The sequence below is a fragment of the Thermobia domestica genome, chromosome 1 (genome assembly GCF_964235325.1).
Source record: "Thermobia domestica chromosome 1, izTheDome1.hap1.1, whole genome shotgun sequence".
Taxonomy (NCBI): domain Eukaryota; kingdom Metazoa; phylum Arthropoda; class Insecta; order Zygentoma; family Lepismatidae; genus Thermobia; species Thermobia domestica.
This window is the reverse complement of record NC_137454.1, coordinates 160,561,846-160,576,845: the sequence shown is the minus strand read 5'-3', so window position 1 is coordinate 160,576,845 and position 15,000 is coordinate 160,561,846. Positions and strand designations below refer to the sequence as shown.

At 34.8% G+C, this 15,000-nt stretch overlaps 2 protein-coding genes across 3 annotated transcripts in view; one reads left to right on the top strand and one right to left on the bottom strand.

The window, feature by feature from the left end:
• eIF2Bbeta (eukaryotic translation initiation factor 2B subunit beta) overlaps nucleotides 1-9,078 on the bottom strand; it is a 35,061-nt gene extending 25,983 nt beyond the window's left edge. Inside the window, exons 1-3 of the mRNA XM_081765202.1 lie at nucleotides 8,912-9,078; nucleotides 6,319-6,405; nucleotides 3,970-4,099 (exon numbers count right to left, since the gene is read on the bottom strand). Of these exons, the coding sequence (XP_081621328.1) occupies nucleotides 3,970-4,099; nucleotides 6,319-6,405; nucleotides 8,912-8,976 (282 nt within the window). The 5' untranslated portion in view covers nucleotides 8,977-9,078. The remainder of the gene's footprint in view (nucleotides 1-3,969; nucleotides 4,100-6,318; nucleotides 6,406-8,911) is intronic.
• Nucleotides 9,079-9,353: 275 nt separating this feature from the next.
• ProRS-m (prolyl-tRNA synthetase 2-like protein, mitochondrial) overlaps nucleotides 9,354-15,000 on the top strand; it is a 30,762-nt gene continuing 25,115 nt past the window's right edge. The window contains exons 1-2 of one of the 2 annotated variants that reach the window (XM_081765192.1): nucleotides 9,354-9,789; nucleotides 12,979-13,156. In XM_081765192.1, coding sequence (XP_081621318.1) covers nucleotides 9,607-9,789; nucleotides 12,979-13,156 — 361 coding nt within the window. In that variant the 5' untranslated portion in view covers nucleotides 9,354-9,606. The remainder of the gene's footprint in view (nucleotides 9,790-12,978; nucleotides 13,157-15,000) is intronic. The other variant, XM_081765183.1, reaches the window with a different exon arrangement.

Sequence of the window (15,000 nt, the reverse complement as noted above, 5' to 3'; positions counted from 1 at the left end):
TCCTTTTCTTGGCTAGTTCTCTGTCTACAATAGTCCGTATCACGAATATACTATCTACTGTGCTAAAGATTATGCGAAAACTCGCATGTGCCTGATATACTACTGTGTCTATTTCTGCTCATTTCTGTATGCGTTGGGCTAAAATGTTTGAAGAAATTTTCTGATAATCGGTAGCAGAGTAATGCCTCTTTATTCGGATCTTCATCACTCTTCTTTTTGTAAATAGGACATATAGCTCCATGTCTCAAGTAATTCGTAGTCCATTAACTTTATTATCGGAGTTAGTATGTTTTTTGTAATCTACTAAATATTTGCAGAATTCTGTGGGAATGGCATCTATGCTTGATGCTTTGTTGTTTTTAATAGATCTGATCGCTACCTTTACCTCTTTCTGCATAATTTCGCAGCCTAAATGTCTTCCTTTGATATTGGCATATACCATACCAGGTTGTACTTGTGCCTTCTTAATCATTTTTCACTTTAAAAAAAGTTCCCACTTCCCTGTAGTTATTTCTTGTTTGAGAACTCCTGCTTCCTTAACCGTTGTATCATCCGCCACGCCTTCCTATGCTTTCTATTCTTTTTAAATCTTTTAGTTTATGTACCCACTTATCATTCCATGCCGATTTTTTTCTTACTTCTCTATATTTATGTCTCTTTTTCAAGTATATTCCTAGGCTACTATTGTCTCGATTTTGTCGAAATATTTCTAATGTGTTCATGGCCTTTGTACGTGACTGAAAGCAATCGTCATCATGCCACTCTTTTGTACGATATTTTCCGCATTTTGTTGGTTCTGCTTTCACATGCCTTGCCAGTGAGTAGTATAATGGACTGAAAATTATTTCTGTGTTGCAGTATATGTTATTTATATTATGTGTTTCGTTTTGTATGTCATTTGTTATTATGAGCGGTTGGTGGTTTGACTCAATTAAGTTTCCTATGCAAACGTCGATTGTGCCAAAAACGTTTTCCAAGCATAGACAATAATCTATCGTACTATAGCCTTTATCACGTGAATACGTAAATTTTCCCTCGCTGTCACCATTTGCCTTGCTATTTACAATAACTAATGATGCTGTTTCACGAAGTTGGATTTGCTTTCTGCCAGCTATATTGCCTATCTTATATCGGTTATTTCTTCTCCCAACATTTATATTTTATGTTCTTAATGTACCATACATGTTACCCACAATTTCTTCTCTAACTGTTAAGATCTCGGTACACGGATTGAAGTCTTCAAGAAGAAAGTAAATATTTTCGATCCCTATCCTGCTTATTTCCTCCTCAAGATCATTGAAGAAATTTTTATTCACAAATCTAGAGTTTACCGTGTAATTGTGTATTACTCCTAACATCATGTCTGTCATATCCCAGAATTTTAGCCAAAAATATTTTCGCATTTTGTTACAATTTCTTTAATATTGTTAGCCCATTTCTTTATCCAAATTTATAACCTGGTATTATAATTTCACTTTGATTTTGTTACAAGTTTTGTAATCATTGATAACAAAGTTATGTTCATCTGTCCCGCTATGTTTCTACAAAAAAAACACTGTTTTATTTGTTATAGGAAGTTATTCGAAGCATGCCAATTCACTTGCCAGCTCTTCTACTGCTCAAACTATTTTTACACTCTTGTTTAGTGACCTCTGTTTTTGCGTTACCTGTCCAATTTCCTATGGATTTTCCACTGTTAGGGTGATCCTTGTTTTCTTATTTCCACGTGGCTGCCTGGATAGCCTCTGGCGAGGCCATTTCTCCAGTTCCATTATCCTCTTCATTCTTGCCCTACTTCTGACACTTTCACTGGTTTTAAATTAACTAGCTTTGTAAACAGTTATTTTCTGTATTTGTACGTATTTCAGTCTATTTTGATCATACTGAAAACTAATATCGCGAACTTCCCCGCCTGCATTGCCTCATACATTTTATCCGTTAGAATTTACCTGGTATTATACACTCAGTTTAAGAATTACTCATTCACTACAATGTTTGTCTCCTTCAAGTTTCTTTTTGCGTTCAACACTTCTGTTTTCTTCCTAAAGTTTCGAAATTTCACCACTATATCATTGTTTTTCTTCCTGTTTGGAATAACGTGTGCCCTTTCCATATTCTGGTCTTTATTTCCACTCTCATATTGTTTTGTATCACCTTTATCACAAGCTTTTCACACTCTTCCCAACTACTCACACCTGCACTATTATACTTTGCTTTCATATTGCAAAACACTAACGTAAGTTCGACTGTTTGCCTTGATTTTCTAGATAGTTCTGTTTCTCTTTGATTTCGTTCAGCTATTTTCATTTTCGTCTGACTCTTTCACTCGGGATGTTAGCTGCTGCACTGTTGCTTCTATTCTATTTATTTGTTGTCTATATCTGTGACTCGTGCCACTGGTGGCTCCATCTTGTTGAGTTTCTATAATAGGCAACCTAACTTCTTTTCACAGAAGTCCCTCAGGGGAGGGCCGGAATTATTCTTCATATTCCCTATCCACAAGAACACTACTACAATACTTAACGATACTATCCCAATGCTAGTTTCTTTCGATACACTGATCAATCCTTTAGTTGCTGAGGTTTTCAATTTCAGGCAAGCAAAACGGCCAATACTACCCCTCCATTGTGTTAAAATATCGCCCAATGGATGTGAGAGCCTTCAAAAACACGTCTGTTCTCTTTGCTATTCTAAGCAAAACTTCAATGATGTACATTCATGCCTCTGGTTCGCTCGTCAAAAAGATTTCGATACGTTTCTAGTCACAACAAGGCGAATGCGAGATAGGTTTATTGTCAAGAGCTGATAACTTCCTTTATGTACTAAAATGAAGGAATTGAGACAATTTGCGGCGGCTTAGAGTAAGCTCTCCACTGTACGTGCAAGCATCAGATGTATAATTTTTTTCAATTTTCTCTATCTTTCTCTGACTCTCGAATTATTATAATAATTTATTTTTATTCATCGTTTTCCTGAGCTTAAAGACATAAGATGGGATTTAAATTAAATATTTAATTTCACTACAAATGTTTGAGTCGAAACAAGCACGAGCCACGGATTTTTGAAATTCAGCGCAATTATGCGTATTGAATCATGATAGCACTATGAATATAAATCAAGAAGTGTACAGTAAAACTATTTTGCTATGTAAGTTTGTTGTAAATTTTGGGAAATTTTAAATACTGACTAGATAGCATAGCATGCTTTATTGAAATTCGAATCCAGGTCTTCTTTCATCTTCACAAGTTGGAATAAAGGAAAATAATAATGAGAAAAGTAGATTTAAAATTTGAATAAATATCTGAAATGTTTAAGTGACAAATATGTCAACTGGGAAGAATTATGGATACATAAAGTAACACACAAAGAACATTGCTACTGAAAAGGAATGCTAACTATAAACTAGCACAACAATTCAACCTAGTCTGGCTAAATACTTCCTCATACTAACTCTCATTCTTCACAAATGTATGAAATTAGCTCAACTTATTTCTACTGAATATTGTCAGAATTGTGATAAATAGAGTGATATTACCATACAAATATAAGCCCCGCAGAAAACGAACACACATGATACACTGAACTACAAATTTAGGTCTAAATAAAACAATACACCGCACTACGTGAACATCTTATTACATTCTCCATATTTTTATTCAGATTCCCATTAAACTCTTCGTTTCAGCTTTATGGCCAAAACCTATAACTAAAACCAAACTAACAACAAAACCATTATAAAGTGTCTAACGCATACAATTCAAGAGATAACAAAAATCCTTACAAATAACCAAGTATTGTCTGCATATATTATCAGTTTATGCCTACACTGCCATAGACCTGTACTTTTTTTTTTTTTTTTTTTTTTTTTTTTTACATAATTTATTCTTCTTCGTTGCGCAACAGATATGAAATAAATAACTATAAACGAACAATAAATTTGCATCAGTACATATCACATATAATACTCACTTTCCGGGCTGATACATATTCTTCCCTTATAATCTTCAAGATCCGTCTAACCATGTTTCCTACGGAACTTTCTGATGGAAGAGCCACAGCCATCTTCTTACCTTCTGTCGCTATTAACCTCAATAAATCACTATAATGAGAATAAACAAAATAAAAATAAAATCTGCTAACAAAGTACTCTAACGCACAAACAAACAAGAATACAATTGTGCGTGTACGCCACTACACTAACTGTGTCAGGGAAAAAAAAATCTTTCGAATGTTTCTACTCGTGTGCTTCCGTATTTTAAAGCTTGAAACGTATTCAAACAGTTACTATGAATAAATATACGATTACAAATTCCGACGGTTATAAACAATCGGTCGAAGCACTTTTATAGGAAATGGATTTACGTTTAAATTCGTTAAAATTAATATTTGTTATTATCCAGGCTCTTATCAAAAGTTTTCACTTGGTACACGTTTCAGAACTAACATTTTTTAAAAAGGCTGTCAAAATGCATAATTTGTATGATTTTGATTAAATCACATAATACCCTACTTGTGTATGTGTCTTGTAGGAATTTTCACAGAAACTGAGTCTTAATTTCGAAGACTTACAAACGCTACTCAGAATCCTATCGCAACTCATTTCTATATATTGAAATAAAAATATTCTGAAACATCTTCAATTCAACTTAGCTTTTCCACCATGACAACTCAAACGCTATAAAGCGAGCTATTCCGTAACAAATATTTGGCTTTCGGACTGCCAATTAAAACATTTCATGCTGCATACATAGATCCTCTGTATGACTGTACTCAAAATTACATAAATTATGGTCTCTCTGACTGTCTAAAGAAATATGACATGACACAGTACGCAAAGAATACATGCATAAAATTTACTGACGTCTAAGTGTCTATTTTTAAATTCAGAGAAGTATACCTTAAAATAGGTGAGTTTTATGTATATAAATTTATGAAGCTGAGCCATTTAGAACTTTAGGTTACGAACTCGAAAACTACAAGCTATACTAATTTTAACGTAATAAATCTAACATTTTATTACCTCTCTTCAGTGTCCTATACTTTCTTCATTTATTTATTTATTTTATTTATTTCGGTATATTCGGATGAGATCTTCCTCCGAAATGAAATGAAATCTGTAAGTTTTACATCTCACGCTTATGCCGGTTAGGCTAAAGGAGACGGTGATGATGAGAGATGAGTGAAATGATGGAATGAAGAAAGTGGGAGGAAACGGGAGAGCCCCGAGAAAACCCACGAACACGGTGTTTGTCCACCACAAAGTCCACACGGCGCGAGCTGGGATAGAACCAGACACCCCAAGCACCGGAGGTGAACGCTCTACCACTGAGCCATCGCGCTCCCCGTATCTTCCTTCGAGTTTATCGTTAGGAAAAGCTTACGGTTTAAATGTGATTTAAGTTAGTAATTAAGGATACACTATGAACTATAAATATCTGACACTTAAATACGCTTCGGTATTGCGTGTTTCTTTTTAATTTAAACGTTTTTTATTACTACTGCAAGTTTGTCTGGAGACAATGGGATTCAACTAACAAATTTACATAGGAGTACTTTCTGATATACAGAATATGAATACACTATCTTATGTAAGAAAATGATTTGGCTAAGTTTCAAGATTGACAATGGTTAGTTACGGATGACTTAAGTCAATTTGATGGCTAAGAATTTTAAGTAATCATTTCTACGGAATGGGAAGAATCCTCCCATTTTCAATCCAAGAAAACAATATTGAACTTGATCTCAAAAGTACAAAAATTATTTCTCAAGATGAGAATCGACAAAAGAGGAAGTCCTTCTGTTTGAATGTGTAAGTAGAACTTTCAGTAATTATTCAGTAATGAAAACTGAAAGGGATCTCAAGGAAGAGATCTGAATAAACATTTTTTTTTTTTTTATGTATCTAAGTTCATTTTCCAAGTTCGCTGTAAGTTTCATTCCTTGTATTATACGAATAGCTAGCATATTCAAACAAGACGACAAGGGAAAGATACGATTCTTAGTATCTTACATAGAAAATACAAATGTTAACATATCTTGGTTGCTTTATTTGATTTTTGACCTAATATATCCTTTCCTTAACAGTAAGGAAGAGAAATATTGCGTCAAAAATAAAATGAAACAACGTAAGATATGTTAAAACTTATATTTTCTATTTAATATAAAAATGAAAACATTTACAAATTATCTTGCAGTTATTATCAATACCTATGCATGCAACAATAAGGTCTTGTTAATAATTCAACCTTGTTTTATTGTTGTTTTTCATTCCTTTACAGTGAAAATATAAATACGAAATTAAAACAGCACATTACTTACTGTGCAGTCTTCCAGTTAGTCTGTGCTATAATATCTTTCAACAAGTTTACTGCAGTCATAGATATATTGTAGTCTCCACTTACTTTCCTGGAAAAAGAAAATGTGGATCTTTATACGATATTTTTAATACTTAAAACAAGTATAACTGAAGATAATAATAACGATTTAACTTAATTGGAATCTTAATTGGTATGTAATTTTGTGTATAATGTGTGAATCGAATTTTTTACTGTCATCTTCTTCTGAATTTACAGGCACGAAAACATTAAGATTCGGTAAGTTTCAGATTCACTGTGATAAGAGAATCTCTAAAGTGAATACTTATATTGTATCTTCATTGAGATTCTTATAGTCTTACTTGTGTTTTATTACTTCGCGCGCACGAAGTTTTAATCGTAAAAACACTGACTGAAAGTCTTTTTCAGTTGTTTCTAGTTCAATACTTCACAAATACAAACGGTCAACAGCAAAACCACTAATTTATTATTCAAATTACGTGGGTTGTAAATAAAATACTAGCAACCCTGCAGGAACGCATGACTGTGCGTAGGAAGGGAATGAAAGTTGCTAGTCAAACCATTATCGAGGCGTGCAGTGTCGAAAGCAGTCAGTAAAGCAAGTAGTAGTAGTGCTGTGCGTGACAAGTGTTATGTAATCTGCCCTAAAGAATAATTTTAATTAGAGCTAGGAATTTTAGGTGCTGCACTTTATTAGTATTTTCTATTAAAGTGTCGAAAGTAGCTTATCTTGCAAAGAAAACATTAAATGAATATTTCTGACTATGTTTTAGTTGCACTTTTTCTCACTGTCAACACTTTTTGAACTCTTCTTTTCTCTTTTGCCTCATTTTATTCCTTTAATAATTAAAAAGAAACACCGAATATCTCCAGCATCACATTTCTTTCACTTCAGTGCAGTCCCGTTAAGCGAAAGCTACTGAATAGGAAGTAAAAGGATGTGGCTACATCAAACTATCCAATCACGGCTTTTACCAATTGTATTGAGTGCTTTTCTGCATACAAATATTTACTTAGAGACCTCACTTAAAAAAAAGCATTACTCGAGCAAACGGTTCTACCAAATTTTGACACATTTCTTACATTTTCAGGTTAGGTTAGAGCTTTGTATTTCTCTTAGCAAAGCATTAACTAAATGAGGAGTCCCATTACTACTTGCAGATTGACTTCAGGACGACTCAGCATAAATACAGTGTGGACGTATCGCATAAGCACTACAGTGCATAAACATGAACCAACTTGTGCTAAGTGGTCACTAAAAAGCACGAAAGCTATCAAACCGTGTTAGGGCAAGATGCAATACGGGTCCCGAGCGGTAAAGCGGGGGTGCGTCCGTAGGGAGCAAGCGCGTCAGCGGTGGGGGGTATACGCAGAAACGAGGATAGTGGGAGAGCATACACCCACAATACTTTCACTATCACTCAAAATTCGGATGGCATTAAATATCTCCCTCAACTCGTTTCATGGCTCCAGAACCGAGTACCTTGATTTTGTCTAAATCGTGATAAAGGTAGGAAAAAAAAAATCGGGCTCTGCAGGACTGCTAACCCCCTACGCTCGCTCAGCTATATTTTGTGAAGTATGTAATTTTGGAGATCTTATATGTGCAAGATAGGGGGAGATACTAATTATCAGGCTAAAATCAATTTCAATATGCGGGTTAAATTCCAAAGTTGGGCGTACGTTTCCAGCAAAATTTTTAAAATTTACAGGAAAGATGGATAATTTGATCGTTTGTGTGCTTGAAAATATATAAGTCTCAAAAAATATGTTTATTTGTTATATATACGCGGTTACAAACATGGGACTATACGGCGAGCGGAGGGAGATACTTGTCGCAAGGTAACCGAACAGTTGCATTATGGGAAAGAAACGAGCATTTATGTTGTCAACATGGCGAATGTACAAGGGCAATGAACTACTAGTTTTAACATTTGTGAAGGAATACGTTGATTACGAGCAAAATCTTTTAAAAGTTTGTGAAGAGCACGGATTAATGAACCTAATAAAAAATTGCAGAAAGTGTGGAAAGGAGATAACAGCGAAAAAACGTGGCGAAAGCGGGCGCCCAACTTCGGAATAAATGCCCAATATTCTATGCACTGACATTAATTACTTCTATTCACACTCTCATTTTTTCAGGAAAAATGTTTCACATCGTACTGTACCTATAAATTTTCTATTTGTAGAACCGTCTGCTTGAGTAAATCTCCTCCCCTCAAAAGATAAATGCTATTTTAACAGTTTTTGGGACTTCTCAATTTCATACAAATGCTAACAGTTTTAACAGAAGTATTATTATAAGGGAAGACTGTATGATGTGATATTGAACTAACTTAGTGAACGCATATGGCACATTAAACAAACCATACACCATTGATATATTAGTATTTAAGTACTTTTTAATAAGGTTCTCAGCATTAAATTATTCAATGAATGCTTATGTTATAGAAAACATATATAATCCGTTCTATCAAATGATAAATGCGATAAATCATAATACACCATCTGGAGTTTTGTGCACGTAGTCAAGAACCAATTATAAAAATACAATAATATATTTAAACAGTTTATACCCTTGCTTTACATCGCGGATAAATTTAACTATCCTATCTTCTAACTCTACGTTTAACTTCGACATTATACACTTATTGATTTTATCTCAAATAACTCTTGCACTATATTGCACTATCAATCAATCACATGTAAACAAAACGCATGCAGCGTTGGAAATTCGAATTCTATAGTAGTGGAAACTTAACCAATTTTCCCATCGAGATCAATCTGATCACAGCAATGTTTCAGTTTACCATACTTTAAGAAAACCTTAAATACTTGGTGAATACACTAATAAATATATACTTTATATTTCTTGAAGTATAAAATTTTATATTTTGGGAATAAGTAACAAAAACTGAAATAAACTTTTTAGTAGCAATAATAAAAGTGAAAATAATAACGGAAAGACGATTAATGAATAGTTATAAAAATATCTTTAAGGAGGAAAGTGTATGGGTATATTCATTAGTAAATATTTGGAAAATTTCACAATCTGAAGAAATCAGCCAGGAATTAAATTAAAATTGGATGATTCACAATCGCACAATTGAACTCTTTTATTTTCGTTTTTTAAATAAACAAATGTGGCTATTCGTAAGCTGTCCGTCCGGTGTCTGCTTGCAGTAGCAGAAGACACATGTATGAATTGCAAAGTGGTGTGTGTGAAAGGCTGTGCGTGAAAATAAAATAATAAATTAAAGTTCTAATAGAAATGTGGATAAACAATTATTGTGCTCTTTTTACAAGATACCGAACATGCTTATCCATTTGTGCTCATTATAGCAGTGAATGTTTATCAAACTGTACAGTTACACTTTCAAAACTTTTTCAACCAGTAAACGTTATACCCAAGAATGCTGAAGTAGTAGAGGATAGAATAGCGAAGAGTCAAAAGGTGTAAAAATCTTGGTCACTTTTTAAAAATGATGCTATCCTATTTTAGGGGGGTATAAATTTGGGCATTTATTCCGGCAGCTAATGAAGAGAAGTAACCCATCAAAAATTACAAATCTGCTGCCGAAGGCATTACCTGTTTTGGCTGATAGGTTACGTTACTTTTCATTCATGGTAGCATCCTATTTTAGAGGGGGAACACATATTTATGAAATATCTCTCAGTACGAAATGCAGTCTTACTATTTTAGAAAATTTTTAAGATAAGTGTTACTGGGTATTACTGAGTACAAATTGACTTTAGAAGGGCTAAGCATAAAACGAATCAACTTGAAAGAAAACCAACCAACTTGGGCTGGGTACCCATTAAAACCCCACGAATGCCCTCTAACCGAGTCAGACAAAAGCACAGCAAGATGTGAGTTTGCAGGGAGCAGGCATGTCAGCGACGGTGGGCATTCGCATGAACTAGGATGGCTGAGGAATACTTCATGGCATAGAAACACATGTATTACGTGTGGTATAATTTGGCGACCCTTCTATGATCACTTAATACACTCCCTTAACATAGCATTACACTTCATCACATCTTCTTTATGAAGAAAATACAGCACCTTTTTCATTGCCAATCGAGGACACACCAGAAATGTTCTTAACCGGCATAGCGTGGGACATAAAACTTGAAGATTTCATTTCATTTTTCCAAAAATGTTCTGTTTGTGAGTTGTGAGTGATGTGACTCAATAACATGTCACATCATTGAGTGGCATTACATTTGAAAACTTAACTTTTCTTATTTTTCCGTGTCTTAATGTCTTTCCTACACTTTTGACATGGCATTCTTACATTTATTAATCCATGTGTTTTGCACAAATTCAACATCCTTTCCTCGTTGTTCGTATTTAACTGCATAAAAGTAAACACTGTTAGATCACAGCCTGCAGAGATATTCATCATTTTGTTAATATACTCCCTCCACAATAAGTTAACCTTCCCCCTGTAACGTCTGCCATAGTAAAATAAATTCATATTCACAATCACCAATATTCATAAATAACCACAAATTACCACACTTTTCTATCACAGCCATCAATTACACTCACCATTTCTTCCCGATTAATGTTGCAAGTTTTCAACTATCGCAACGGGGCTTAACGAAACTTACGCGTAACCCTAAACTCGTAAATTTTACGGAAGAAATTTGTTACTTGGTTTCACAATAGCATTGTATAAGTGATGAAAATATATCGGGATCTTCCTTGTCAAGTGCATAAGGTAGAAATACGAAGTGAAAAGGGTACTTTACTATGTAGTACTCCAAACGAGAGACATGATGAAGCGGAGTGGTATGTAAAGGCACTGTAACAAAGTGATCGTAGAAATTATTGCACACGCAAAGCATTTTTGTTATACCGTAAAAAGTGTTTTTCTGCTACCCTCTTGCATTGTAGTAAGTGTTCTCGAGTTATCAACCAGATAACGATATTGACATTCAACATTTCGAATGCAGACATTGTATTCGAAACATCGGATGTCAATATCTTCACCTGGCTGATAGCCCGAGAACACTTACTAAAATCGTGTTGCCAGTACAAATTCAGTTCTATCCTCTTTTATGTTTATATCCACCTGCGCTGACGCGCCTGCTCCCTACGGCCACCAAGCACAAGTTGAATTGTGCTAATTCGTGTTTTATGCACTAGTTTTTATGCCATATGTTCACAACACTGTATTTTTACGTAACTCTCCACAAGTCACCCTGCACTCATTAATCCAACTCCTTCCTTAAAAAAACACTTTCTAAGGCAGTAAGAAATGCATTTCCAGCTAAGAAATCAATATTTCATGAATGTGAGTGAGTAGTCCCTCCCTAAAGTAGGATAGTACATTAAAATTGCATTTTCACAAATTGGCAATGTGTATTGTATGTGATAACTATATCGTTGGGTAAGAAACAGTAGGATGTCATATACAAACTAGTTCATGAGTTTTTATTTGGGGGGAGGGAGATTAAATTTCGTGCAAATATACATTACGATCATCGGTGCACGCAGAATCTGAATTCATACGTAAAACCAGTATATATTTGCTTCTTTTGTGATGAAATTGACTGCTAATACCGGGATTGTGAAAAACTCAGTCCACTGGGTTTTATTGGTTAAAAATGGGTTTCATTAAATTTTGTACGTATATTTAAAGCCATATTAGCATTTATATTCTACTATACATATAAAACTATTGTGACCTCACAGTAGCGCAGCTCTGGTGCGGTTTCCCTGTTCGATCCCATCTCCTGCCAAGTGCGCTTTATGCTGGACAAACACTGTGTCCATGGTTTTCCTCAAAGTTCTCTCGTAGAGCGTTCACCTCTGGTGCTTGGGGTCCCGGGTTCGATCCCAGCCCCGCCAAGTGATCTTTGTGGTGGACAAAACCGTGTGCTTGAGTTTTCTCGGGGTTCCCCCGTTTCCTCCCACTCCCTTCATTCCACCATTTCATTCATTACTCATCATCACCGTCTCCTTTAGCCTAACCGGCATAATCGTGGGACGTAAAACTCAAAGATTTCATTTATTTTCAAAGTTCTTTCGTTTCCTCCCACTTTCATCATGTCAATATTATCATCCATCTCCAGCTCCCTTAATCTCGTGTACAATCGTGAAAAATCTTTAAAATTGAGAAATCTTAAGTTACGTAGCATTGAGTTAAAGTTGTAGGTGCACTGGAATACCGATATTCGAAAGAGTGACATAAAGATTTTTTTTTTTTTTTTTTTTTTTTTTTTAAAGAATAATGTTTCTGAGGATGGGATGAAGAAATGGAAGAATCCTAGATAACTCACGCATACGGTGTTAATATAACGCATTGCGCGTTTTGCGCGAGCTAGGATTGAACTAATCCCCATGCATAGGTGAGCGCTCTACCACTGAGAATCTTCTATTTATTATGCATCTTATCTACATAAGTATGAGTTAGTTGTTGGATTATGTTTTCATCTGTTAAGATTGTCAGCCCCTGTTGCTATAAATTTAGCTTTATATTTCTTGCCATTTAAAATTTTGTGTCACATTTATCAATGAAAGTAATACACTAGAAAGGGGATTATTTAGTTACTTAGTTATGTGTTGTTTAGTGCTATGAAAATATATAGAATTAAATATCATTCCTGGCTTAATAAATACTTTGTTTTACAGTTGATGCTAGATTGTGGAATAATACGACCTGCGAGTCCAGGGATCTTCCATCTGCTTCCCCTAGCAGAACGGTCTCTTCAAAAATTGACAAGGCTAATTGATGCAGAAATGAAAACACTGGGAGCTCAAAAAATTATTCTTCCCTCGTTGACGCCTGGAAATCTGTGGAAGTTAACAGGTAAATCTGATTATGGAATTGTTCTCTTATGTTTCATTTGAATACTTGTAATTTGGGTTACCAATTCTTTTTAAAATGCTTCATTTATAAACTTTACCGTATAAAGTTTCCTAGTTCAAGTTCGGGATAAGATTCCTTGATGAGTATCAATACCGAGAAAAGGAAACATTACAAAATAAACATAATAAAAAGAGAAGTTAACGCAACACTGAAGAAGGAAGATCAGTGTAAGGGTTAAGTTATCTCGACAACAGAGCGGCGTTTAGCGTAGCGGTACATAAATGCAATAATTCATCAGAATATCTCACTTGCTTAGGGTGTAATCATTCGCTGTCGAAAACCGATATATTGGTTACGAAAGGGTATTCGTAAGCTGGTTACATCATGAATTCCATTTTCGAAGTAGCTGCAGATAAAAGTACCCTCCTTCCAATTCTTGAACCGTTTATGTAACCATTCGAACTAAAAGAGTAGATGATGATGAAACAATTGTGCGTGCCTATTTATGGGTTTCCGCTCATAAGATAAAGGTCGAGTAGCCCAATATGGGTTTTGGACCATGAAGGTCCATTCAGATAGTAGTGTTTACAGATTTACTTCAGCTAATTTGTTGAATATATTCTGTTACAAAAATACTTCCATTGTCCTTAATGCAGCATGAATTGTTTGAAACTTATAATATTCCTACTTTGACAACAGCTAGTACATTATATTGATTAAGCTACCTTGGAGCTATATGGTTAGTGCAGGAAACCCGGGTTCGATTCCCAGTGGGAGCTCATGTGGTTCAGATCCCATGTTTAGCTGTAGGTCTACATAGTCTTGCTTCTGAAAGGAACGCTAAACTCAAATCAAACCACACCAATTATAATGATTAAACGAAATACTTTGCTTGACAAATAGAAAAATCTCATTTACCTCATAGCAGAAATAAATTCAGACGTTGGCAAGGATCTAAACCCTGGTGTCTCGCTTGTTTGGGTTTGCTTTACAGGCGATTGGTTTGGCACTTCATTCATTCCTTCTTACAAACCAACTATCTGCTAGCAATTTTGCAGATACAGTCTAACGTGTAAATAATTCGTTTGAGGAAGCATAGCAACTTGTATGTGGATAATTATATGTCTACTTGAAATACTTTTTAAATACCTGAAAGTACATAACAGCAATTTACTAACAAATAAATTTGGATATGGAATTTACTAAAAGTTGAAACCCCGATCTCTTGTTTCTGTTCTAACGGGTCTAGATCGACGAATATCGGAGTTCGACTCCCCATACGTCTAAAGTATTGTCGGTACATTGTTGTTACTTATCTCCAGGTACTTAAGGAGCATTTCCAAATTAGAAATAAGTAATTGTATAATTTAATTGTTTTATCATCAAAGAACCGTTCAGAGATAAGTCCTCTAAACAGTTTTTCGTAATTCTGCAAAATATTATATTGCGTTGACATTGATTTAATATGATAAACAATAGTTACCAAGGAGTCTTCATAAGTGTACTAACTTACTCTATGGTTTAAGAACCTGAATGCTCTCGTCGAAAAAAGAATGTCATCCTATTAGATCCTATCCTAAGCCCATCCAATTCAATCATGATTACTATTATGACCCACCTCCTTAAATTCTCGTTCATATTATCTTTGACTTCCTATGTGATCATGAATGTAAATTTTCTTTACGCTCTTTTCAATCCCAACGTTATTATTAAAACAGGTTGATTGATTAATCATTTGTAAAGGTAATCTTTTGTTTACTGCGCCTACTGTTTAATGTACTATTAATTGTACTGTTTAGGTGTTCCTTGACATCTTCCTCAGGAGATCTGAGCAACTCACGTGC